Source organism: Eschrichtius robustus, chromosome 11 (genome assembly GCF_028021215.1).
Source record: "Eschrichtius robustus isolate mEscRob2 chromosome 11, mEscRob2.pri, whole genome shotgun sequence".
NCBI classification, from domain to species: domain Eukaryota; kingdom Metazoa; phylum Chordata; class Mammalia; order Artiodactyla; family Eschrichtiidae; genus Eschrichtius; species Eschrichtius robustus.
Genome location: NC_090834.1, coordinates 79,394,194 through 79,421,813, shown reverse-complemented (window position 1 = coordinate 79,421,813; position 27,620 = coordinate 79,394,194). Strand labels below are relative to the sequence as shown.

Sequence of the window (27,620 nt, the reverse complement as noted above, 5' to 3'; positions counted from 1 at the left end):
AGTTTATTCCAAGTCTGTGCCTTAACTTCTATACTGCCATGCTGTGACAGCCCACATCTGAAAACAGCTCAAAGTTAATAAAATATTAATATAACAATAATTAGTGAACACACAAAAGAGGGAGGAAACCCATCTGTTTAGGCTAAATTGACATCCTCTATATAATGGAGATAAATAAAAATGCTCTTCCCTTGTATAAATGAAAGGTAGCCCTTCCTTCTGGTGGATATCACTCCATAGCACAGTGAAGGGTCTTCCTGGGGAGTGATGGATGTGAAGGATGCCTTCTGCATTTCTTCTCTTACCCTTTAACTGGGCTCCCTTGCAAAGGGCACCACCTGCATTTCCATATTCGGTAGCCCTGGTTAGACTACATAGAATTGTCAAAAGCATGTGCACACAGTAGGGAAAAAGGAAAGATCTAACTCTAGGATAAAGGCTTAAAAAATGCAAAAGCAATGTAAAAATCCAGAGCCATGGTGAGCAAAAAGAAAAATCTTCCTAAAATGTGCTAAACCCTTGTCAAACCTTGCTAGAATTACAGATGCACTATGCTCTGCACTAAACTCTTCAGTTTCAGCAGCTAGAAAGTGACGATAACAACACTTACCTTGAAGGAATCCTTTTAATAATAAATAATGTTGGTGAAATCCTTTCTGTAAATGATAAAGCACCATGCAAATTCTATGTTTACTCAATATTCAAATCTAATAAACTCTATAAGGATCCTTTTTTCAGGTCTTAAAACAATTTTGTTCTCTGTGAAAAATTACTAGTGAAAAAGCATTGCTTTATATGATGATCCTTTGAATGTATGATTCCACTTTGCACATGGTTGAAATTGTATACTCTGAATATGCCAGCACAACAGAAACAAAAAAGGCAGCCTTAGCATGAGGTAACATTTTTCTCTAAGACCGTCCTTTTGGAAGAATACTTAAAAACAAAAGTGTAATGAAAAGAAAAATTTTAGTTCAAGGTTGGATGACTCCAGTCAGCTCATTTGGACAAAGGATAGATGTTATTGTTCCAGAGTCTGGGTATTCATCAGTTTTAGAAGGTGTGTTATAAAAGTAGGGCAAAGAAATCTAGCTTTAGAAGCCAGATTTCACAGACTGTGGCCCGTGTGCAGTGTCAAAAGAATAGGCCCAACTGGTCAGCTGCATGAAAGAAAAGTAAAAATAAATCAGATCAGCAAGGGTGTAGATGAAATGAGCAATTTGACCACACAGTTACAATGCATGATATGGGAATTACTAAGCACAGTTAATGTGAGAGACATTGGGAAATTCATTTAAATTCTCTATATGCTTCAGGTCTCCCAGATGCAAAATGCAAATAATGAAAGTTTTTCTTTCTAAAGTGGTGTCATATGCTTAGGAGAAAAACACTACATGAGCAGGGAGAATAAACCTGTTATCTTTGCTGACAAAATGAGATCTTATAACCTTACCTAACAGATTGGTTAACCACAAGGCCAGATCTTCTTTCATCGGTAGCAAATTAGCTTCATGTCTGCTGGCCAGCCACTGGCTGTACTGATGCATATCAGAGAGGCCAGGTCCACTGCGTACCTTTGGGCTCAGAGCAGTGCACATTATTTATCCACTTGTAATACCTGTTTTGGAAACAAAAGAGCAATTGCTTTTTATACAGACTTCTCTTGTTAAAATCTCACTGCCAATGACACAGTAAGGAACAGGATCTGTGGACCTTTGGATGACAAGTCAGGTTATTAATTATTAAACCCCCATGAAACACTGTTTGCTTTACCTGTACTGGCCCTGTCACTTTTGACCAACTACTTGGTAGGAAGCAGCAGCTGTCAAAGGTCAAATAGAAAAATCAAACAGTAAGCTCTCTGCTTGTGTAAAACATCATATTTGGAAAAACGACAGTTTCTAAGGAAAGAAATTCTACTTATTCAAAAACAATAAAAAGTGGTTGATTGAAATTTTGGTATCCAAATTGTAAACTCCCATTGTTTGGGTTAATTTTTGAAGCCATCGATTTCCACAGAATTTTAGGACTGAATACTAGCAATGACAGTATTAGCAAAATTTCTTATAAACATATGATCACTACTCTTAAAACTATTACCTATGAGATTAAGCACAGCCCTTGGTTCTTTGCAGATGGCCAAGTAATCATGTACTTATACTTTAGAGAATTGGGTGGGACATGGAGGAGTGTGTCCTTTTAAAGAGTCCCTACTACACTTCTCTTATTTTACAGTTAATGAAAACAAAACCAAAGAGGAAGGGTGACTCAACCAAGATCATATAGCTAGATCATGGCAGAGTCAGGCTTGAACTTGGCTCTTTACTCTAAGACCATTACTGTTTTCAGAATGACACATTTTACAAAATAGTGTCATCAGGAACCCACGTTATAACCCAGGAATTACACCGTAATTCTAATAAATATCGTCACAGGTTTTCTTTTGTCATACTTTGTACCTTCCCACTTCGTATGTTTTGCATACTAGGGTTTGTTTGTATTCATGTTTAGCAAAGAAGTAATTACATTACATATCTTATATCTACACAATAAGGGATGATTTCACTAACCTATGAGTAACACAGTCTTCTATGTGGGTTGCAGAAAAGATGTATGAATATATACTTGGCCTTAAATGTAGTACTATTGTATGCATTATTTATAGGACCTAAGACTACAGATGTAATATTGGATCAGGAAGGTAATAAACTCATAAGTTTATGTGTAGAACTCCATTCTGTATGCAAATAGTGACTATAAAATAACCAAATGCATTATGACTGAATGAAATGAAAATGTTTGCAAATGACAAAATGTAAGATTTATATGATATAATGGGGTTTTCATCTATATTTATTACTAATGGTATTTTAAGTTTACCAATATAAGTTGTATATACCCTTGTCAGTTTTATCATTTGAAACGTTACATAGCATTCTTTTCCAATTAATCTCAAACTCTAATTCTCTTAGCCTAGGTTAATTTTTGTCTTTTAAAGACAGCTTTTAAACAAAATAAGACATTGGTGTTCAGAAAACTGTAAAATGTGACAGTCTCACAAACATTTTGCTGTAGCATTAGAAAAGACTGCTGGGAGCATGGTTAAACACCTAAAAAGTGTCATAAATATATAATTTAAAAGCACAGACAATTTAATTTCCAGAGACATTATGCTTTGAAGTAATTTTTGCAGAAAAAAATTACTGTAAGTTTTCTTTGAAAACACCTTCTATAAATCTCTGTATATCTAGTCATCTAAAGTAATAACTAGTGAAAATGTGAAATATTTTAATATACCTTGTCATATGCTACTAACTTGTCATTACAGGGACCAGAAGATCACAATTGTCTATTTTCTTTTGTAGTTAATCATGACATTATTCATATAAAGTCCGAAAGATTCTCCAAACCCTGTGACTAAACCAGAAGGCTAAAACATTTTTTTGCCCCAGTTCTTTAAAAAATAGGTCCAACCCCAGGAAAACAAAACATTTCCCAGTAGTTGGTTTGGATTCCTACAGGCTAGCTAGCCTCAGAAACAAACATTTAAGTAATAATACATTTAAGCACATGATTCATACATTTAAATAACTAATTGAAATCTTAAAAGGGTTACCTCTAAAATGCCTTTCTTCTCAAGACACAATATCTCCCACTACTTTCCTGAAAGTGAGATGTGGTAGTTCAGTAACTTTACCTACATCCTATTATGTTCTCTGCAACTTCCATTTAAGCATCAGAGTCCTATTTTGCTTTGTAAAAGCAAGAAGACACCTCACATTTGTAAGCTCATTGTCCAGCAAAGAATTCATCAAGGGATAGTTTACAGTAAGCCTAATGGCATGTCACAGTTTCAGTGAGCCAGAGGGACACAATCTGTCCCCTCAATGCTTCTAAACAGTGAAGTTTTTATTTTCCTTGACAGTGGCACATTTACTTCTCATGCAGTCTGCCCTGTATTTTGCCAGAAATGTAATTTAAACTATCTTCTAATATTTACAGATGATCATTAAGTTAAAACAATAAGAATAACTAAGCAATGTTTGTTATGCTGCTTTGTATATAATCAAAATTATATGTAAAGTTGAAAAAAAAGAAAGAACAGAGTTATATTTTCCCAGGAGGCAAAGGTAGGAGAAAGAAGGCTTAGTGGGTAATTAGCATCTGATAGAAGTTAAACAATGAAACATATGCCAAATATGTAGACACCTAAAGTCACTGTCATAGATAGGGACTCTTCTGTTTAAGTCCCTTTTGAAAAAAATTAGGATTTTGATCCAAATGCTTCTGATCCTTTTTTCACATTTTAAATCACCATCAAACTTGGCATGACTCTGTGGTTTAGCTGAAAGTCATTACATGGTGGTCTTGGATTTAAATATAGCTGAGATATGAATAGAAAAGATGAAAATGGACCCAGCTAGCAGGATCAAAATTTGGAGTGTGAATTACCCTATGTTGAAGCAGTTTCCAAATGAAATGATTAAATTGCGGTGAACAAAGGTCAAATAAATTTATATTACCCAGATAAAAAGATCACTACAGGATTATAAACATTTTATAATTTTCAACAAATGTTTAATCCATCTGAATGAGTTGAATTACATCACAAAGAACAAATTGCAAGAAAAAGGTCATTTCTGATCTTTTGAATTCATTCAAACGTTTTCGAAAACCACCAGAGATACCAAGGGGTAGCTTTTTTTTAAGGGGTAGCTTTTAAGACAGGAAATGATATGATACACTGACTTGAAGAAAAAAAATAGGTTTTGGAGAAAGAAAAACTTCTTTTTTTGTATAACATATCTAAATACTGAAAGATGTTACTATTAAAATTCATATAACCTAAATATTTAAAAAGCTTGATAAGTAACTTCAGTAATTACTAAGCAAAGCCAATCGCTTTGAAAAAAGGAGTAAGGATTCAAATGCTTCTATGCCTTATTCAGACTATGGCTTCTCCAAGCTTTATGGGTCTATCTAAAAATGGATAACTCAACCCTCAGGATTTGGAATTCAGAAAAAATAAAACTTAAAGGGAAAAACATGCAGAAACTTAATACAGAATTCTTCAAAGAATGTGTGTGTGTGTATTTTTTTCTTTCTTTCCATAGAAGTGATTCTGGAATAACCATTATGAATATGATGAGCCTTGAACCAGCCCAGGGGAAGAAGAAAAAATTAATGACTCCATAAGTAAAATATCACATGTTTAAAGATTCTGTTTAGTCTGTTGTTCCAGAATCCCAGTTGAAGACATAGTTTTGACTCTGAGGAAAAAGTATTCTTTTTCACCACCTAGAGGTGTGCTTCGATTATGACCAAGATGGTTTCTGGTTTATCTCTAGTCTTTGTTGCCATATTATAAGAAAACACAATACACACACAATATTGTATCACAATATTGCAATATCACAATATTGCATGGAAAATAAATTGGAAAGACAGAAAAATAAGAACAAAATGATAAACATTATATCACTACTGTCTGATATGAAATTCTGCTGAGAAGCGTGATTAATAGAATATTAGAGCTGGAATCAGAAGTCCTGGGGTCAAATACTGGCTCTACTACCTGGCCATTTAGTAGTTGTTCTATCCTAGTTATATGACTTTTTCTCTTTGTACTTGAGTTCTCCAGTATGTATAATGGAGGTTAACACCTCGCATATATGTGTGAAGATGAAATATTTGTGTCAGTATTTGGCATATATTTTATATTCAACAAACACTAGCTAAATTGAAATCATCACCATAGGAACTATGCACAAATAAAGCTTCCACTGACTTATTTTAAAAAGAAAAGAAATTCTGTAACAAAAATAGGAATATTTTGTAGAACTCTAGATAACTAAGAAAAGACAAAGGGCAGGGGGAGAAATGAAAACAGATAAAGAATTGATGAACTAAAACCATAAATAATGGAAAATCCCAAGTTTTCTTCATATTGAGAGGGATGAAACTCCCAGGATGATGAGTGAAATACTGAACTCCAAGATGGGTAGTTTACATGTTTTCAAAAACAAATTTTGGTAACATATTATACTTCATTTTGGCATCAAAGACTCATAAGCTATTAAGAAAGGGGAATGCCATGCCTCTCAAAATAAATGTGAAAGGATGTCACCACACCCTTCACCCCCACAAAGACACCTAACTGTGGCCATTTAAAACAGAGTGCTAATGAACCCACAGTCAAGGGTCCCTTCACTAAAGGCCACCTTTGTTCTGATTTAGAGCATCGACCTCCCCTCTGTCTAGTCAGTTTTGTGTGCTATGGGTGTGAAACAACTAAGAAAACAAAGTTTATAGGCCAATAACACTGTCTTTTACAATTAAAAAAAATCAAAACACCTTAAGCCAAACACCCTTCCATAATCTGGAAGGAGAAAATGCTATCTTTCAAGCTAGACTCAAAGAATTAACAACCAAGAATAGCTCTAGATGGCTCTTTCACCATTCTGAGTTCATTACGCCTATGTGATTCACTTTGGCTGGCCAATAATATATCTACAAAGCTATATATTCTCAACCAGTGTCATGAATGTAAACTCTTAACCTAAGAATCTGAACAGAAAATAAAAGTCCAAAATGTAATCAGAAAGGTAATTCTAGATCTTGTAAATGGACCTTCGCTTCTGGCTCAGGGGAGCAACTTGTCCGAAATTAAAAAGCGCCAAGTGTAAAGGCAAGATGACACTCATTACTAGTTTTTCTAATTATATAATAAAATCTTTAAACTCAAATGAACCTTAGAAGATTTACCAGCCAAATTCCTGGTTATTAATAAGAGACTGGAAGCCTAAGACGTTTTGGCCAAAGTAACAAGTCTAGTTAGTCAGTCATTAAAAGTACCCTACTCAGCCCTCATGGTGCCCAAACTCAAGGAATGCTAACTCTCTTCCAGGAATCTCTGTCTTATCTTGCAGCCCCATGATGATTTGTCTTGAACCAAATGATGGTATACCTACAATAATAATTCCTTCTCAAATCATGACCAAAAAATTAAGACTGAGTGGGAACTAATTTCTTATATTTTCTTGGCATTAGAGATTTTTAATTTTTTTTTTTAAATTATACTAAATTATTCTTCCAAACAATTTAGCTCAGGTTTCTGGACCCCTACCAGATTAATTTCAAACTTAATTTGAATAGAAAATCATCTGAAAGTCATTAATTGATTAGGATATTTGAGGACTTACATCAAAATTTAATCTAAGTTGATTAAGGAAATCTTAATTCATAAGAAGACGTTGCTGTGTGTGTGTCCACGTGTGTGTTGTTTGCAATAAAAAGATTTCTGTTTTACGTAACTATAGTGTAGTTGAGAGCTAGCAGAGTTCTACATTCTGTTGAATATATATGTACTCTCATGTAAGGGGAGAGCATTAGCAAAAACTCAGTTGATTTGACTCTGAAAACATTTAGGACAGAAAAATTACACAAGCATCTTACTCTTTTTGCCAAGAGATATTTTCTACCTTTACTCCAATTCTTTTCTCTAGTCAGAAAACACTGAGTGGAAAATCTTGACAGTCATCCAGGAGAAATTAAAAGAAACAGCGGGATCTCTATGCCACCATGTCAAAACCACAAAGATACCAAAATTACCTTAACATCAGCTCCAGTTTTAACAACTGCCTCTGCAAACAAATTGTTAGAGCCTCATTATTTGGTTTCAACCAAGGAAACTTTGGCCTTCCAAAGGCTCCCAAAGTCTATAAATATAAAGCAGGCTTGCAGGCTTGAAGCAAAATTCTAAAATTATGCATAACATACTTAGGATTAATATAAGACCTGACATTCTTCCATACCTGCAAGTTTAACTAAAATTTCTTACCAAGATACTAGGACACTCAGTGGCAATCACAGGACCTTTTGCACCAGATGAAATAAATTTTGCCTTGTGAATTTATTTCCCAGCAAAGCGCAGTCCACATCGCAAAAGTATGGTGTTTTAACACTAAAATGAAGAACTAAGCCCCAAGCTCAGTAGCACACAGGCTGAAATGCAAGCCACCTTTCCCTTTCAGAGCCCACTCAGGGAGCCGTGTACTAAAGCTGCAAGGTGCATTGCAAAGGCTGCCTGTCCCATGCCTCAGATATCTGTCCCTTACCTTGTCTTAGGCACTGAGAACCAGGATGCCCATGTTGGAGAGGACCACCACAGTCACCACCTCCTCCTCCACAGTTAGGGGGGAGCATTCCTCGAGAAGGAGCTCATTGATCAATTTCAAAGACAGGCTGGGCAAACCAGATTCCAGCTGGAGTTAATCACTGTCCACACTGCTAAGATGCTGGGGAAGAAAACCAGTGAGCACGAGGTCTCCTTCTCAGCCTTGTCTCTGTGAATCTCAGGGGATAGATGAGGAGAAAAGGTGGACTTCCTCTGCCTGGCTGGCAACTCCGACCTGTCTGAGCCTTTATTTAACAGTAGGAGGCCTAATGGGTGTTCCTGTGCACATGCAGATCTTATTTCCTGGGCATAAGCTCTCCCATAGCTGATCTAGCTTTGTAGGAGAGGGTGCTTGGGGAGAGGGAGGAGTTTACAAGAGAGACGGTAAAGTTTTGCAAACTCTTGACTGTAAGTGACAGGATGAAGATGAAGAAGGTGGGAGAGAGGAAAGGTTTTGATTTCCAAAAAGGTTAACTGGAGGAAAGTGGACAATCCCCCCGCCCCCCCCCCCCACACACACCCCAATTGCACTGAAAGGTAGAAAGCAGAATCTGTTAACCCCTGCTTTTGCTTCCCCTCTATTCAAGAGAAACTTCGGATGTCTGGACTAGGTAACGGCAATTTATTAGGCTGATAGAATTTAATCTTGCCAGAATAGTTAATGCCTCCAAAGCCAAGTTGGCTCCTCTGCTCCTCAAATAATTTCAGATTCCAAAACCTTGCTCTTTGGACGAGAAGAACAATACCATGCAAAAAAAAAAAAAAAAAAAAAAAAAAAATCTCCCCAAAGGGGGTTGATTCATAGGCTAGCCTGGCATTTGTTTATTCACGTAGCAAAAGCTCGCCTCTGTCAAACTCATCAGTGGAACACAGCATCACCCCAAATCACGCGTGTCGCCCTCTTTCCCCCCTTCCCGGCCTCCTTGACTCAAGTAAAGCACTAAGGATCAATCCATTACGACCATCCCCCCTCCGCTTTCCTCTCCTCAATAAGGGATAACGCTGAGCCTGCAGACAGAGACCCTTCTGCACGAATGCATATGTGTGTCTTTACAATCGTTGTGCTAACGAGAAATCCTCACTCCTGTCCCCGGTTGGCTGAGCGGCCCCAGTGGGTTTCTTCCTTGCGGCGGTCATTTGGACTGTTCCACAATAGGGATGAGGAACGCATGGTCGCTTCCAGGGAGTCAGAGAGTCACCCACTGCAGTGACCACACACCGAGCGCCAGAGCCCGTCCGGCTGTCCGAGGCTCTCCACCCTTCCCAGCCGCGTGCCCGACGTTACTGGCAACGACGGCCCCCCTCCCCTGCCGCCAGCCGTGCAGCAGAGGCCGGGGCTCCGCAAGCCGGGCTGCAGAGCGCTCACGCCGCGGCGACGGCGGCGGAGAGCGAGGCCCGCCCGCCTGCTCACCCCCGCGTCCGGAGCTGGGCTGCTGGCGGCTCTCAGGGGCACCGGGGCTCCCGGCTCGGCTCCTGCAGCGTCTCGGGTCCGGCCCCCTCCCGGCGCGGGTCCTGCGGCAGCCGCTCTCCGCACCCCACCAGCCCGGCGGCAGCGGCAGCAGCTCCAGCCGCGCTGCCCCTCTTCATACTTCTCTGATGGCTCCTCTCGGTGCTGTTTGGGAAAACGATTTTTTCCCCCTGCCAGAAACAGATTTCCTACATTTCATCAGTCCACATAGACCGAGCGGAAGTAAAATGCTTACTTTTTCTGGTGGACAGCAAAAGCAATTGACACTGATTTACCCTTCAAACGGGGAGAGATTGTATTACAAGCCCTTGGCAGCAATTCCGAGGTTGGGGCCAAGCTCCGGCCCCCTCCTGGTCCCCCAAACACTAACCTAAAGGGCGGGGGAGAGGGGTGGGGAGGGGATCATATTTAACTCGGAGGTTTTAACAGAGTCAGTGGCTTTAGCACAATATTAAAATTGGGTGTTGGGAAAGTTTTGCTTTCCTGGCCAGTGATTTTGCAGACTCGGAGGCATGAGCTTGCCAGTAACTTCGGCCACTCTTCGTTCAAATTGAACAATTTGATTTCTTACAACTCCCTTTAAATATCAGACTTTAGAAGAGGCTGTATTCACGGCTGTTTTCGCTTTACAAAAGGAAATACAGTTCCACCCTTCCTTCTCTCAGCCTCAGCTCAGTATTATGTTGAATGTCATAGACAATTTTCTCCAACTGTTGTTTATTAGGGTATGTATTCTGAGACGAAAAGTCTCCCCAGGAAGCAGACAGATGTTCAAGTGTCTGCTTCGCCTCTAATAGACACGTGACCTCTTGTTGAGTAATTCCGAATCGCCTCAGGTTACTGCTTTCCGTGGAGTGTAGGTGAAAATGATCACACTTTTTTGTTGTTGTCGTTTCCATGTTCATCAGTTTCACAAGCATTTCCATCCAATGATCGTGTGGCACAGGTATTCTAGTCCTCTCTTGGATATCATGTTTAAGATGGTGAGCAATGTACCAACACACCCAGCCCAGCCTCCCCCCAACCCCTCCAAAAAATAGAAACTACCTGTGGATGGATAATAGCAAAGTGATGTGGGTAATTTTAGATATAATTGAAAAAATGCATTTTGTACTTATTATTGCTTTCATCTGGAAATGGTTATTTGCTCTAAAACATCTAGAAACTGCGTCAGTTCTTTGGTTGTAGTAGCGGTGCAAATAATGAAGAAGGGAAGAAAACAGATGGAAAAGTTTGGTGGCGTTGAACTCCAAGCTTTTTATTTTAGTTCAGTTGGGTACTGCAGTTGGCTCCATATTCCTCCTTGGGCTTCCTGGAAGACAGGGAAAAGAGCCATTCCTCATTTTAAGGAGAAACAGCATTATAAAAAGGCCTATCTTACTGCTTAGATATACATCAACGAGAACAACAAAACATACAGAACAGGTTACTGATGAATCTGAGCAATCATTCTGATAATAAAAAATTTCAAAATTTAACCAGATAGATCTGAGTGTTACTACAGGCCCAACAAAGAACTCTTAGTTTCTGAACCTATAAAATTTAAGTAAAATCAAACATCCTTGATAATTTTTCATGATCAAAATATCATCAGCCAATAAATGTTAATTTAAGTATCTTCAGGGTATATATGAAGAGTTCAAAAAGTTTAACACCTAGATTTTCAAAAGCTCATAGTCTCCTCTTCTTTCTATATAAATATTCTTGTCACATTATTCAATATTGACATTATAAAAAGCAAAGTGTAAAGACAATATTTTTGTTGATTAAGGGACAATGTTAAACCCAGTTTGGGAAAATAAGGAGGCTTCCAGAAGCTTTGGGAGAGCATAATCATTCATATTACTCCCTTTCATGCCCCTTTCTTCCAGGTATTTTTACTTTTAAATTCTGCCTTATATCAGATCCTCTGTCCTTTTTAGCAAAAGCCAAAAGGAAAATACTAGGAGAAATATGTATTTTCTCCCTTAGCATCTATGAGTTGTGCTGAGTATTCTTTTGGTGACAAAAGAGAAGTAATACAAAAGATTTCTGAAGAGGCAGCAAAGTAGTGTTTTCATTTAAATTTTTTTCAGCATTCGTAAAAATTTCCATTTGATCTTTTATTTTGTGTTTTTGGAAATCAAATTTATACTTATGTATTCCAATCAGTCACATAAAAATTTGTCAGAAAATCTTTTCATCCAAGAATTTTCTTGCCTTGGTCTCAACCTAAACATATTTGTCTTAGGAAACCATAGTGCAACTGACTCAATGAAAACCTCCCTGATGTGAAGGTGAAGGAAGCAAATGCCTCACCTAACGGGGTGAAAAATGTCTAAATACATTCTTGAAACATAATGGCATAAAAAGGAAAAGTCAAGCCAAATTTAAAGAAAACATAGTATTGTTTTCCTTTTTAAGTTATCACAGTTTTGAAGACTTTATATTAGGAATTCCTGGGTTACTATGTTTTTCAGTGTTCTAAACCTTCAACATTGTCTTCCATATGAACTGTGCCTTTTTCTAAATGTAAATATATATATATGTGTGTATATATATATGAATATATACATATATGTTTAAAATGAGCAATAAAATTATTTTTTTCCTCATCTATAGGTTAGCCTCTCCTCACCCCTCACCCCCCACTCATGGAAATAATATAAACGCACTTATTCTGAAAAGTGGGACAAACCTTCAATAGATGATGGAGATTACCGGGAATTTTGAAATAAATAATGTGGGAAGAGACATTAGATTAAAGTAAAATAAATTTCCAAGGGTGACCAAGACATTCTTATATCCCTAAATAGCTTCGAAAGGGCACTTAAAGATGGCAAGTGATAGCTTTAGAAGCAAGTGAGAAAAATGGTACAGAAAGCAGCATGAAGACATGTAATGGTGCTGAAGAAATGTATAAAGCAATGTAATAAGTGAAAACATTTATTTACGTTTTATTGAAATTATTTATCAGTGATGTAAAATATGTTTATATTTCCCTACCTAGCTAGCATCTTGGCCCATGATACAGGCCTTCAGTTGATTTACATTGAAATAAATTTTTTTAAATCTCATAAGGCAAACAAAATGGATTTTATAAGTCCTAGTATGGAAATTACAAATACTGTTAGGGATAAAAAGTCAATGCTATTACTTTTTATCAGTATTCATGTATAAAACTACAAAGAATGAATTAAATGGGAGAAATTTTACGGGAAAAGTTCAAGATATACTCTCAGTTCGATATGCAACTTAAAAAAAATCTATTGCTTTACTCTCAGTGGAGAACTTTAAACTTTATAAGTACAACACAACAGTAGCACAGATATCCGTTCCCTACTGGGAAGATGCATATTTTTGCAAACTGTGTTATATATGAGCATATGTCTTCTAATTTTTACACAGGGGATAGATTGAAATCATCTTATGAAATATGCCATCTATCTTGCCTAGTTTTAAAATATCCTATGCAATATATACTGTTATGTGATTTTTCTTGTGTAGGTTGGAGTCGTGTTTTTTATTTTTGCAAATATTTGTGTGGTTTGTTTCAAAATCTTTTATTAAAATATCATGTCATCCTAATTGCAAGAAGCTTGAATTTAATATAAAATATTTTTACTTTTATAACCTTCTCTTTCTTTTACACGACTGTCATCTCCAGTATCTAAAATACCATTGAGCGTAGAGTAGGCACTCAATAAATAATTGTTGAATGAATAAATGACCATTATAGAAGAAGCCAATCTCTTAGGAAGTTTACTGCTAATTGGTTAGATTTTTATATATTGTCTTTAATTTAGTAGTTTGGAACTTGGAATAGAAAAATAATGTTAAAATAACATTATAAATGATGGTTTCATCCCCAAGTTAGTTAGAATAATTTCATCTGGTTAAATGCAACTAGAGTTCAGTAAAACAGATGCTTGACTGTGTGCCAGGCTTATAAATGAGGTCAGTCTGTGTCACTTGTCGCTTCATTAAAAATCAAGGTTGATTTGGACTCAAGGTTTAATTATAACCAATACTACGAGTGCAATGAAAAGTAATAGAAAATATTACTACTTCAGTGGCTTTCAAACTTTTTTTATTGTGACCCGCAGTAAGAAATACATTATGGAACAGACACATAAAAACACACTCAGACACACAACCAAAACATGTTTCACAAAACAGTACTTACCTTTCTCAGTTAATGCACTCTGTTATTTTTCTGTTTGGCTTTATTCTAGTCTTTTCTATGCCATTCAGTTGAAAAGAAATGTTGTTGGGGAATTGCTAAATTTATTTCACAACCCACAATTTGAAAAAAAAATCTGACTTAGAAACTAAGCTGAGGAGAAGATCCATCAAAATTGAGGTAGGGCATCAATGAACACATGGTTTCATTATAAAGAACAAAACAGATGCGCATATATATTCTCAGCGGTAGATGACGTGATGTCCGTCACAATATCCCAAACATTGTACACCTCACACCTCCATGTCTTTGCTCATGCTGACTTGAATGATCTTTACCTTTAACTTTCTCCCTTTGAAGAAATCAGATTCATTCTCCCAGGACCAGCTTAATCATCATCCTCTTTGTGGTTCTCTTGATCTCCCTGACAGAATATTGCTGTGCCTCTGGGTCCAGTGCTCTGGGAATTTTTCCATTTCTTTTATATCTCATTTAGGATGCAGTATCACAATTATTTTCTTATGCATATATCTTCTCTACTAAACTGTGAGTCCCTGGAAAGCAGGAACTAGTTACCTATCAAGTCCTCAGCACAGCACCAAACCCAAGGGTGTTGAATGATTGAATGAGTGAATAAATGAACCATAAAACCACTGAATATCTGAAAGGGAAAAATCGGGTGTCACTGGGTGATGGGACAGATAAAGGAAGGAAGGACTATGCCCATCAAAAGGGAACTAAATGGAAATCCCTCTGTAAAGATGGCACCAGCTATTAATTTTGCATCATTGTGGACAGAAAAATTTACATTATAGGTGAAATTTTACTGTCACATTTCTTGGGACTCTATTGCAGGTAGACCATGGTCCAGTTATCCATTTATTTATTTATTTTTTTAAAAAAAATTATTTATTTTATTTATTTATTTTTGGCTGCGTTGGGTCTTCATTTCTGTGCAAGGGCCTTCTCTAGTTGCGGCGAGCGGGGGCCACTCTTCATCGCGGTGCGCGGGCCTCTCACTGTCACGGCCTCTCTTGTTGCGGAGCACAAGCTCCAGACGCGCAGGCTCAGTAGTTGTGGCCCACGGGCCCAGTTGCTCCGCGGCATGTGGTATCTTCCCAGACCAGGGCTCGAACCCGTGTCTCCTGCATTGGCAGGCAGATTCTCAACCACTGCGCCACCAGGGAAGCCCTATCCATTTATTTTTAACCCTGATAATGATAAATTTAGGATTACAGATCTTCCTCCGCTTATGGTGGGGTTACATCCTGATAAACACATAAATACATGTAATATACCTAACCTACATTAAACATGCTCAGAACACTTACATTAGCCTACAGTTGGACAAAATCATCTAACACAAAGCCTATTTTATAATAAAGTATTTAATATCTCATGAAATTTATTGAATACTGTGCTGAAAGTGAAAAACAGAATGGTTGTATGGGTAAAGAATGGTTGTGAAAGTATTGGTTGCTTACACTAGTGATCACATGGCTGTCTGGGAGCTGTGGCTGCCCGGCATCGTGAGAGAGTAACGTACTGCATATCACTAGCCTGGGAAAAGATAAAAATTCAAAATTTGAAGTCTGGTTTCTAATGAATGTATTTCACTTTGGCACCATCTTAAAGTCGAAAAATCATAATTTGAACCATCATAAGCTGAGGATCATCTGTATTTTGTTGAAGGATGAGAAAGCTTGCTGAAATTTCCATTACTGAAACTATAACTTAGTTCACAAACATGGAATCTTTGCCACTGCTGATTTATACGAAGCATTTAGAGAAATGGCTCTTAAACTTATCTCATCAAAGGGCTTTTCTAGTATCAAATAGTAGACCAGGCAATATGCCAAGAAAGGTAGCACATCTAACTCAAAGTGAGAGAACTGTACAGGAAGGGGTCAGGGTCGGTGGGGCTTCTCTTGGCAGAAGGAAGTGTTGCCATCCTGCTGCTGTCGCCAAAGCCATTTGGACTCTAGAGCCATTTGCAAAGAGAATTCACCAGCCATTATTCCCACCAAAGCTGCCAAGGAATAGACATATTAAATTGTACTAATAATAGTTACCACAGTTGAAATAATAACTAAGAGTCCAGATTTGGAGACAGACAAAACCAGGGTCAAGTTCTAGCTTCTTCACTTACTTGCTGAAAATTATAGGCAAATTACTTAACCTTTCTAACTATAAGTTTCCACATCTGTGAAGTGGAGTTAACAAATAGCCCCTCTCATAGGCATGTCTGGAGCATTATATAAAATAATACATGTAAAATATTTAGTTTACTGTCTGACATACAAGTGCGAAATTAAGGTTAGGTATTTTATTATTAATTGATGGCCTAAATCATCTTATTTACTCATTATAATAATCCCCTGGGATAAGGAAATTCTCATCATTAAAAATACAGAAGATCAGAGAATTTTATGTGTCCTTTCTCTGAATCTTTCTCTCCTCCCCACTTTATGACATTCCATTTTATACCCTTTTAGATATCCATGTTTTTTTCATTCGTTATTAAATCATTCATTCTCCACTTCCTCTGTGTAATTATTTTTTGATTTGTTACTCCTTTTATTTAAGAGGCAATTTCAAATTATGAATGGGCAATTAATTACAAAATACTACTGATTATTTACAAAGACATATTGGTTATTGCCTAATACTTTGTCCTTATCTTTATAGAGATTGGTTTTTTAAAATACATATTCTGATCCTATGAAAAGCATTTCAAATACCATGTATTTCTATGTAAGTCATCCTATTTAAATGTTAATAAAATCTGTTTGCATGTAGATTAAAAAAATCAAAACATGAAAATATCAAAATGCCAAGTTATAATACAGTGTTACAAGTGGATTAAAGTATAAAATGAAGTCATAATACCAAGGCTTTTTTCCTAGTTTATGAAATCTTCAGTTTAGTGAAGCTTAAATCAAGACCTAAAAATATCTGGAATTGTAACTAAGTTACAAATAAATGGTCTACTCCCAGAGGTCAGGAGTCTAATTGGAATTATTGACTCTCCATGGAGAGTCATTCTGAACCTCTGTGTAATTTTTATATAAAGATGAAGTTGCAGGACCAGATCATAGGTTAATAGGCAAAATGAACTATTAAACTGCACAGGTTAAGAGTCAGATTCATGTCTGAGTTTGACTGATTTGAAAGTCTGTGTTCATTTCCCTCCTTCCGCTCTTCCTTTTTTCCTTTCTTCATTCCTTCTTTCCTTCCTTCCTTCCATCCTTGCTTTCTATTTTCCTTCTTTTAAGGAGGGGGAAGAGTCTACACATTAAATAAATGTATGTTAAAATGTTTAAATGTAATAATAAAATACTCTGACAAAAAAGTTGAATCATTTCTGAAAAGAGAAGACTGTTTCTGTCAGGTACCCTAACTCAACTGGATGAGCTGCCCCTGGTGCTGAGGGTTCCACATCACATAGAATTACGTCAAATCCCTTACAGCAGTGGGAAAAAGAACTCACACTAAGAACACAGCAGAAGACACTGAGAAAAAGCTTGTGAGCAGGAAAAGTCAAGAGAAGGTTTCAAACTCTACATGAAATTACCTCTTTTCTTTTGGCTTTAGCTGCAGGAGAGGACAGACGAGAGTCAAGGAAGGCATCTTCCTAACTGGATCCTGCAGCCTGAGCAGACTGAATAGCCCAGAGACTGATAGATATTTATTTTACAGAATTGGCTCATGTGATTATGGATGCCGACAAGTCCCAAGATCTGCAGGGTGAGCTGTCAACCTGGAGTCCCAGATCTGATGATGTAGTTCCACTCTGGATGCCAGCAGGTTCAAGAACCAGGAAGAGCCAAGGTTTCAGTTTGAATCTGAAGGCAGGAAAAGGGTAATGTTCCAGTTCAAAGTCAGTCAGGTAGGAGGAATTCTCTCTTACTCTGGGGAGATTCAGCCTTTTTATTCTAGTAAAGTCTTCAACTGATTGGATGAGGCCCACTCACATTAGGGAGGTCAATCTGCTTTACTCAGTCTACCAATTTAAATGTTAATCTCATCCAAAAACATTCTCACAGAGACACACAGAATAATGTTTTACCAAATATCTAGGAACCCTGTGGCCCGGTCAGAATGACACATAAAATTAACCAACACAGGAGAAATAGGTGAAAAGAAGCATTGGTGCTGATTTAAACACTCCATAATCCTTAAGACTCTCAGCAACACGGTGGAGAGGAGGCACCAAGATGGCAGAGTAGAAGGACGTGCTCTCACTCCCTCTTGCGAGAACACCAGAATCACAACTAGCTGCTGGACAATCATCGACAGGAAGACACTGGAACTCACCAAAAAAGATACCCCACATCCAAAGACAAAGGAAAAGCCACAATGAGATGGTAGGAGGGGCGCAATCACAGTAAAATCAAATCCCATAACTGGTGGGTGGGTGACTCACAGACTGGTGAACACTTATACCACAGAAGTCCACCCACTGGAGTGAAGGTTCTGAGCCCCACGTAAGGCTTCCTAACCTGGGGGTCTGGCAACGGGAGGAGGAATTCCTAGAGAATCAGACTTTGAAGCCTAGTGGGAATTGATTGCAGGACTTTGATAGGACTGGGGGAAACAGAGACCCCACTCTTGGAGGGCATACAAAAAGTAGTGTGTGCATTGGGACCCAGGGGAAGGAGCAGTGACCCTGGGGGAGACTGAACCAGACCTACCTGCTAGTGTTGGAAGGTCTCCTGCAGAGGCGGTGGGGGGGGCTCTGTTTCACCATGGGGACAAGGACACTGGCAGCAGAAGTTCTGGGAAGTACTCCTTGGCAAAAGCCCTTCCAGAGTCCGCCATTAGCCCCACCAAAGAGCCCAGGTAGGCTCAAGTATTGGGTTGCCTCAGGCCAAACAACCAACAGGGAGGGAACCCAGCCCCACCCATCAACAGTCAAGTGGATTAAAGTTTTACTGAGCTCTGCCCACCAGAGCAACAGTCAGCTCTACCCACCACCAGTCCCTCCCATCAAGCCTCTTAGATAGCCTCATCCACCAGAGGGCAGACAGCAGAAGCAAGAAGAACTACAATCCTACAGCCTGTGGAACAAAAACCACATTCACAGAAAGATAGACAACGTGAAAAGGCAGAGGGCTACATACTAGATGAAGGAAAAAGATAAAACCCCAGAAAAACAACTAAATGAAGTGGAGATAGGCAACCTTCCAGAAAAAGAATTCAGAATAATAATAGTGAAGATGATCCAGGACCTCAGAAAAAGAATGGAGGCAAAGATCGAGAAGATGCAAGAAATGTTTAACAAAGACCTAGAAGAATTAAACAACAAACAAACAGATATGAACAATACAATAACTGAAATGAAAACTACACTAGAAGGAATCAATAGCAGAATAACTGAGGCAGAAGAACGGATAAGTGACCTGGAAGACAGAATGGTGGAATTCACTGCTGCGGAACAGACTAAAGAAAAAAGAATGAAAAGAAATGAAGACAGCCTAAGAGACCTCTGGGACAATATTAAATGCAACAGCATTCGCATTATAGGGGTTCCAGAAGGAGAAGAGAGAGAGAAAGGACCACAGAAAATATTTGAAGAGATTATAGTTGAAAACTTTCCTCACATGGGAAAGGAAATAGCCACCCAAGTCCAGGAAGCACAGAGAGTCCCATACAGGATAAACCCAAGGAGAAACACTCCGAGACACATAGTAATCAAATTGGCAAAAATTAAAGACAAAGAAAAATTATTGAAAGCAGCAAGGGAAAAACGACAAATAAAATACAAGGGAACTCCCATGAGGTTAACAGCTGATTTCTCAGCAGAAACTCTACAAGCCAGAAAGGAGTGGCATGATATACTTAAAATGATGAAAGGGAAGAACCTACAACCAAGATTACTCTACCCGGCAAGGATCTCATTCAGATTCGATGGAGAAATCAAAAGCTTTACAGACAAGCAAAAACCAAAAGCTAAGAGAATTCAGTACCACCAAACCAGCTCTACAACAAATGCTAAAGGAACTTCTCTAAGTGGGAAACACAAGAGAAGAAAAGGACCTACAAAAACAAACCCAAAACAATTAAGAAAATGGTCATAGGAACATACATATCGATAATTACCTTAAACATGAATGGATTAAATGCTCCAACCAAAAGACACAGGCTTGCTGAATGGATACAAAAACAAGACCCATATATATGCTGTCTACAACAGACCCACTTCAGACCTAGGGACACATACAGACTGAAAGTGAGGGGATGGAAAAAGATATTCCATGCAAATGGAAATCAAAAGAAAGCTGGAGTAGTAATACTCATGTCAGATAAAATAGACTTTAAAATAAAGAATGTTACAAGAGACAAGGAAGGACACTACATAATGATCAAGGGATCAATCCAAGAAGAAGATATAACAATTATAAATATATATGCACCCAACATAGGAGCACCTCAATACATAAGGCAACTGCTAACAGCTATAAAAGAGGACATCGACAGTGACACAATAATAGTGGGGGACTTTAACACCTCACTTACATAAATGGACAGATCATCCAAAATGAAAAAAAATAAGGAAACAGAAGCTTTAAATGACACAATAGACCAGATAGATTTAATTGATATTTGTAGGACATTCCATCCAAAAACAGCAGATTACACTTTCTTCTCAAGTGCACAGGGAACATTCTCCAGGATAGATCACATCTTGGGTCACAAATCAGGCCTCAGTAAATTTAAGAAAATTGAAAGCATATCAAGCATCTTTTCTGACCACAACACTATGAGATTAGAAATCAATTACAGGGAAAAAAATGTAAAAAACACAAACACATGGAGGCTAAACAATATGTTACTAAATAACGAAGAGATCACTAAAGAAATCAGAGGAAATCAAAAAATACCTAGAGACAAATGACAATGAAAACACAATGATCCAAAACCTATGGGATGCAGCAAAAGAAGTTCTAAGAGGGAAGTTTATAGCAATACAATCTTACCTCAAGAAACAAGAAAAATCTCAATAAAACAATCTAACCTTACACCTAAAGGAACTAGAGAAAGAAGAACAAACAAAACCCAAAGTTAGCAGAAGGAAAGAAATCATAAAGATCAGAGCACAAATAAATGAAATAGTAACAAAGAAAACAATAGCAAAGATCAATAAAACTAAAAGCTGGTTCTTTGAGAAGATAAACAAAATTGATAAGCCATTAGCCAGACTCATCAAGAAAAAGAGGAAGAGGACTCAAATCAATAAAATTAGAAATGAAAAAGGAGAAGTTACAACAGACACCGCAGAAATACAAAGCATCCTAAGAGACTACTACAAGCAACTCTATGTCAATAAAATGGACAACCTGGAAGAAATGGACAAATTCTTAGAAAGGTATAACCTTCCAAGACTGAACCAGGAAGAAATAGAAAATATGAACAGACCAATCACAAGGAATGAAATTGAAACTGTGATTAAAAATCTTCCAACAAACAAAAGTCCAGGACCAGATGGCTTCACAGGTGAATTCTATCAAACATTTAGAGAAGAGCTAACATGCATCCTTCTCAAACTCTTCCAAAAAATTGCAGAGGAAGGAACACTCCCAAACTCATTCTGTGAGGCCACCATCACCCTGATACCAAAACCAGACAAAGATACTACAAAAAAAGAAAATTACAGACCAATATCACTGATGAATATAGATGCAAAAATCCTCAACAAAATACTAGCAAACAGAATCCAACAACACATTAAAAGGTCATAAACCACGACCAAGTGGGATTTATCCCAGGGATGCAAGGATTCTTCAATATATGCAAATCAATCAATGTGATACACCATATTAACACACTGAAGAATAAAAACCATATGATCGTCTCAATAGATGCAGAAAAAGCTTTTGACAAAATTCAACACCCATTTATGATAAAAACTCTCCAGAAAGTGGGCATAGAGGGAACCTACCTCAACATAATAAAGGCCATATACGACAAACCCACAGCAAACATCATTCTCAATGGTGAAAAACTGAAAGCATTTCCTCTAAGGTCAGGAACAAGACAAGGATGTCCACTCTCACCACTATTATTCAACATAATTTTGGAAGTCCTAGCCACAGCAATCAGAGAAGAAAAAGAAATAAAAGGAATACAAATTGGAAAAGAAGATGTGAAACTGTCACTGTTTGCAGATGACATGACACTATACATAGAGAATCCTAAAAATGCCACCAGAATACTACTAGAGCTAATCAATGAATTTGGTAAAGTTGCAGGATAGAAAATTAATGCACAGAAATCTCTTGCATTCCTATACACTAATGATGAAAAATCTGAAAGAAAAATTATGGAAACACTCCCATTTACCACTGCAACAAAAAGAATAAAATACCTAGGAATAAACCTACCAAGGGAGACAAAAGACCTGTATGCAGAAAACTATAAGACACTGGTGAAAGAAATTAAAGATGATACCAACAGATGGAGAGATATACCATGTTCTTGGATTGGAAGAATCAATATTGTGAAAATGACTATACTACCCAAAGCAATCTACAGAGTCAATGCAATCCCTATCAAATTACCAATGGCATTTTTTACAGAACTAGAACAAAAAATCTTAAAATTTGTATGGAGACACAAAAGACCCCGAATAGCCAAAGCAGTCTTGAGGGAAAAAAACGGAGCTGGAGGAACCAGACTCCCTGACTTCAGACTATACTACAAAGCTACGGTAATCAAGACAGTATGGTACTGGCACAAAAACAGAAACATAGATCAATGGAACAAGATAGAAAGCCCAGAGATAAACCCACGCACCTATGGTTAACTAATCTATGACAAAGGAGGCAAAGATATACAATGGAGAAAAGACAGTCTCTTCAATAAGTGGTGCTGGGAAAACTGGACAGCTATATGTAGAAGAATGAAATTAGAACACTCCTTAACACCATACACAAAAATAAATTCAAAATGGATTAAGGATCTAAATGTAAGGCCAAACACTATCAAACTCTTAGAGGAAAACATAGGCAGAACACTCTATGACATAAATCACACTAAGATCCTTTTTGACCCACCTCCTAGAGAAATGGAAATAAAAACAAAAATAAACAAATGGGACCTAATAAAACTTCAAAGCTTTTGCACAGCAAAGGAAACCATAAATAAGACGAAATTACAACCCTCAGAATGGGAGAAAATATTTGCAAACAAAGCAACTGACAAAGGATTAATCTCCAAAATATACAAGCAGCTCATGCAGCTCAATATCAAAAAAACAAACAACCCAATCCAAAAATGGGCAGAAGACCTAAATAGACATTTCTCCAAAGAAGACATACAGATGGCCAAGAAGCACATGAAAAGCTGCTCAACATCACTAATTATTAGAGAAATACAAATCAAAACTACAATGAGGTATCACCTCACACCAGTTAGAATGGGCATCATCAGAAAATCTACAAACAACAAATGCTGGAGAGGGTGTGGAGAAAAGGGAACCCTCTTGCACTGTTGGTGGGAATATAAATTGATAGAGCCACTATGGAGAACAGTATGGAGGTTCCTTAAAAAACTAAAAATAGAACTACCATATGACCCAGCAATCCCACTACTGGGCATATACCCAGAGAAAACCATAATTCAAAAAGACACATGCACCCCAATGTTCATTGAAGCACTATTTACAATACCCAGGTCATGGAAGCAATCTAAATGCCCATCGACAGAGGAATGGATAAAGAAGAAGTGGTACATATATACAATGGAATATTACTCAGCCATAAAAAGGAACGAAATTGAGTCATTTGTTAAGACATGGATGGATCTAGAGACTGTCATACAGAGTGGAGTCAGAAAGAGAAAAACAAATATCGTATATTAACGCATATATGTGGATCCTAGAAAAATGGTACAGATGAGCCGGTTTGCAGGGCAGAGGTTGAGACACAGATGTAGAGAACAGACATATGGACACCAAGGGGGGAAAACCGCGGTGGCGTGGGGATGGTGGTGTGCTGAATTGGGCGATTGGGATTGACATGTATACACTGATGTGTATAAAATTGATGACTGATAAGAACCTGCAGTACAAAAAAACAAACAAAGAAAAAAACCAACTAACACTAAACTTTCTTTGGGTTATTTGCATGGAAATATGTTAATATAAATGTTTCAGACATTACCTGAAATTTCTAAAAATCTTATATGTTCTGGTATAATGTCATAAGTCATAATTGTAGTTATTACTTTAAAATGTATATCTCAGGAATAACTAAATTTTCTTGTCAATTGCATTATTATGAACTTCCATCAAATCTTTAACCATGGTCATTTTTAAGTCTTTTGTCATTTACAGACAGTTCTGGGTGTACTCTGATGCTTTTGCAAAAATGTTCCTATAAAAGGGTTTCATCTTCAAGGAATCCATGGAAAAGACTCTGACAAGTACAGGTTTCTGGTAACTGACTATACTGCTGAACTGAATGAATAAGCATTTTCAGAACTCTAATGGAAAACTGATGAACTCATAAAAGTGCTAACAAAAGATCAAGATGAAAAAAAAAATTAATTACATGGGACTGAGTGAACTGATGAGGATGATTATAATTTTTGTGACTTTCTGTTTGAATAAAAAAAAAAAATCCCACAAGGACTCAGAGGCAAAAAATATACAAATCAATTTTCACTGCAAAGTAAAGGAGCTGTTACAGTGGAGGATTACTGGACTGAATGTCAATATTATGAGATAGTATGAGTGTGTTTCGTGTTTGGTAATTGCAATCATTGTTGCTTTTGTTGTGGTCATCCATTTACAATGCTTGGTGTCAGTTTATTTATCTCTTGTAAAAAATAAAATACAGTGTGTGTGTGTCAAAAAAAAAAAAAGACTCTCAGCAAATCTAAGTTTCATCATGTTCCATGCAAATTAAGATGCTAGGATGAAAATAAACATGTATTAGCTTGAAAATAAAAAGAAAAAATGAAAGTAGGAAGGGTTTGCACTGTATTCCAGTTGAAATAAAGTATAATGACTGAGATTCTGACATGCTCTTTTAGTAGCAGAATAACATTTATGCATCAAAATCTGCTTATGAATGCACAATAAATGTACTAATCTTGTATAACAAATGTAGCCACTAACTGTTCTTTTACATATATTGAATAGGATCTTTATCTCTTTACATATATTGAATAGAAAATCAAAAGAATCTTTTTTCTAGAAACATCTTTCCCTTTAAAGTACAATTTATTCTGCTAGCAATAAATTAATAAAATGAGGCATGCCTTGTTCTTTCCAAGTCAAAGTCCCTAACTTCATGGAACTTATATTTCACCAAAGTGAGACAGAAATTAAACAAATAATCCAATGAAATTAATCCACAATATATCAAGTGATAATAAATGGGCTCTGCAGAAAAATAAAATAAGGGTAAACGTGATAGAAAGTGCTGAGAGATGGCAGATGTTATAGGTGGTCATGGAAGGCCTTGCCAGTAAAGTGACAACTGAGCAGAAACCCAAAGGAAGTAAGTGCACTATGCAGAATCCCTAAGGACCATTGCAGACAGGGCAACAACTAGTGCAAAGTCACTGAGGCAGGGGAATGCCACAAATCAGATGTTCCAGAAAATCAAAAAGGCTCCTATGGCAGAGATGAGTAAAGGGGGAGTAGGAGATAAAGTCAGAGCGACTGGGGGGGGAGGGGGGAGTTCAGATCCCATAGGGCCTTGTAAGCCTTTGTAACTTGCTTTTCTCTCAAGTTTGAGCAGAGGGGTGACGTGATCAGATTTAGAGTTTAAAGCTGTCACTCTGATTCCTGGGTAGACACTAGACTGCGGGAGGACATTGATTTCGTACAGGGAAACCAGTTCAACGGTTATTGTGATAATCCAGATGAGAGGTGAGAGTGACTTGGATGAGAGGGTTAGCAATGGAATTAGAGAAAGGAATTGGATTCTGGATATCTTTTGAATGGTTATCCTCTTCTCTTTGATTCACACTCTTTTCCCCCAGTTTATTCATTTTGTAATAAGGCAGATGACTTAAGTGAGCATCAAATCTAGTCTACAATATAACATCATCCATGACATATTTCACTATGATTTTTATTTTAAATTATGATTTAAATTTTATCACTGATGGCTGGGTAGGCAGTGTGAGAAACAGACAAGGAGGAGCCTAAGATTTTTTGTGTAAGAAATGCTGCAGTTTACTGAAATGGAAAAGACTTTGGGAAGAAGTTGTCTTGTTTTGTTTTGCCTTATCTTGTTTTGTGTGGGGTGGAAATTAGGTTTCCAGTTTTGCATAAGTTAAGTTTGATATGACTATTTGGTATCCAAGGGAAGCTCTCGTGTGGTCAGTGGAGCCCAGTAAAGGGTGAATCAAAAATACGGTGAGTCTACGGTGCTTTGTGCCCACCTAGAGGGGTGGGATAGGGAGGGCGGGAGAGAGGTGCAAGAGGGAGGAGATATGGGGATATATGTATATGTATAGCTGATTCACTTTGTTATACAGCAGAAACTAACACACCATTGTAAAGCAATTATACTCCAATAAAGATGTTAAAAATTTTTTTCTTAAATAAAAGAAAATGGAAAAAAAAAAAAAAATGGAGCTCTGCACAGACGTGACCCTCAGGGCAAAGAGCCCTGGCATCAACAGTAACAAACACCCTCAAAGCTTCTTATGCACGTTAAAATTTGAAAATCTTTGCCAGAGATTAAAAATAATAATAATAACTGAGTCTTTTAAAAGAAAATCTTATGTGTACACACAAGTATTCAGTTGTCTCCATTCCTCTTCCTCACAAACACATTGGATTACTTAAAGTTTCTCACCTTAAATACTGGGGAATTGCTGAATAAAAGTAGAAATATTAATTGTCATTTCTAATTGTTTAGCTACCGGTTGTTACAGAACTCTGGGGGAGACCCAGCTCATTACTAAATTGTTAATTTAAATCCTAATAAAATGTATTAGGAGTAATGGATGATTATGGGCCAAGATATGACGTTCACAAAATTGAGCCGCCCCGTTTGACAACCAGCGCCCGGGGTCGAAAGAGTGTAAGGAAACAGTTGTCACGACCCTGAAGGTTAAGAAAGAAAATAAGCTCATAACGAATCTCTGGTTCATGAGATAACCTACTGTTTTTTCCTTCCCTGCTAGTAATATTTTCTCTGTTCTTCTTTGCCTTCTTTATATTTAGAGTTCAATTCACTCTCTTTGTGTGTTTGTGTGTGTATACACACACACACACACACACACACACACATATATATATTTCCCTTTCTGGTCCAGGTAAGTGTAATACAGTGGCGTTTAATTGTTTTTATGCTGTCTTGACCCGGTTTCCAGGTCCTGGGTAGAGTCTGGTCAGCCCCCCTTCTGAAGCAACCAATTAAGTCTGCATCCTGACCACTTCCCTGACTGGGCTTTCATACTCTGAACCACAGCGCACTTACCCTAATCTTCATGGGGCCAGGAATCAGAACGAGGGAGAACCTTCCACCCCGTAATGCCCTGGGGGTCCACAGAAGATTTCAAATTAGCCAGTTCACAGGGACTCAAAACTAAACCCAGAAGTTCGCCATACAGAGGCTGCTCCCTACAGCTCCAGCTTGCTGTTACCCTGTCCCAGGGTAAAAGTGCTTATGCGGCTCTGCCTGACAGCCTTCTTTCATTTGGAGCTGTAAGAAAGAGTTCTGACTTTCATCTATCCAACTGTCAGTGTATTTTGACGTGTCCTGCCCTGAAAAGAAACCTTACGTTTTATAAAAACAGGAAGGAAGGAAGGGATGGAGAACTCTGTTTTTATACTGACTACTTCCCTT

At 37.6% G+C, this 27,620-nt stretch overlaps 1 protein-coding gene across 8 annotated transcripts in view; it reads right to left on the bottom strand.

Annotated features, from left to right (window-relative positions):
- GAS2 (growth arrest specific 2) overlaps positions 1-27,620 on the bottom strand; it is a 159,788-nt gene that overhangs the window by 110,541 nt on the left and 21,627 nt on the right. For 3 of the 8 annotated variants that reach the window (XR_011075455.1, XM_068555975.1, XM_068555983.1), the window contains exons 1-2: positions 9,588-9,859; positions 1,454-1,618 (exon numbers count right to left, since the gene is read on the bottom strand). Coding sequence is in view for 7 of the 8 variants with exons in the window: in XM_068555975.1 (XP_068412076.1) it covers positions 1,454-1,598 (145 nt within the window). In the remaining variant the exon portion in view is untranslated. Of the gene's footprint in view, positions 1-1,453; positions 1,619-8,117; positions 8,571-9,587; positions 9,860-9,879; positions 10,957-15,290; positions 15,367-17,380; positions 17,652-27,620 lie in introns of those variants that run through there. The other 5 variants (XM_068555980.1, XM_068555981.1, XM_068555978.1 and 2 more) reach the window with 5 other exon arrangements.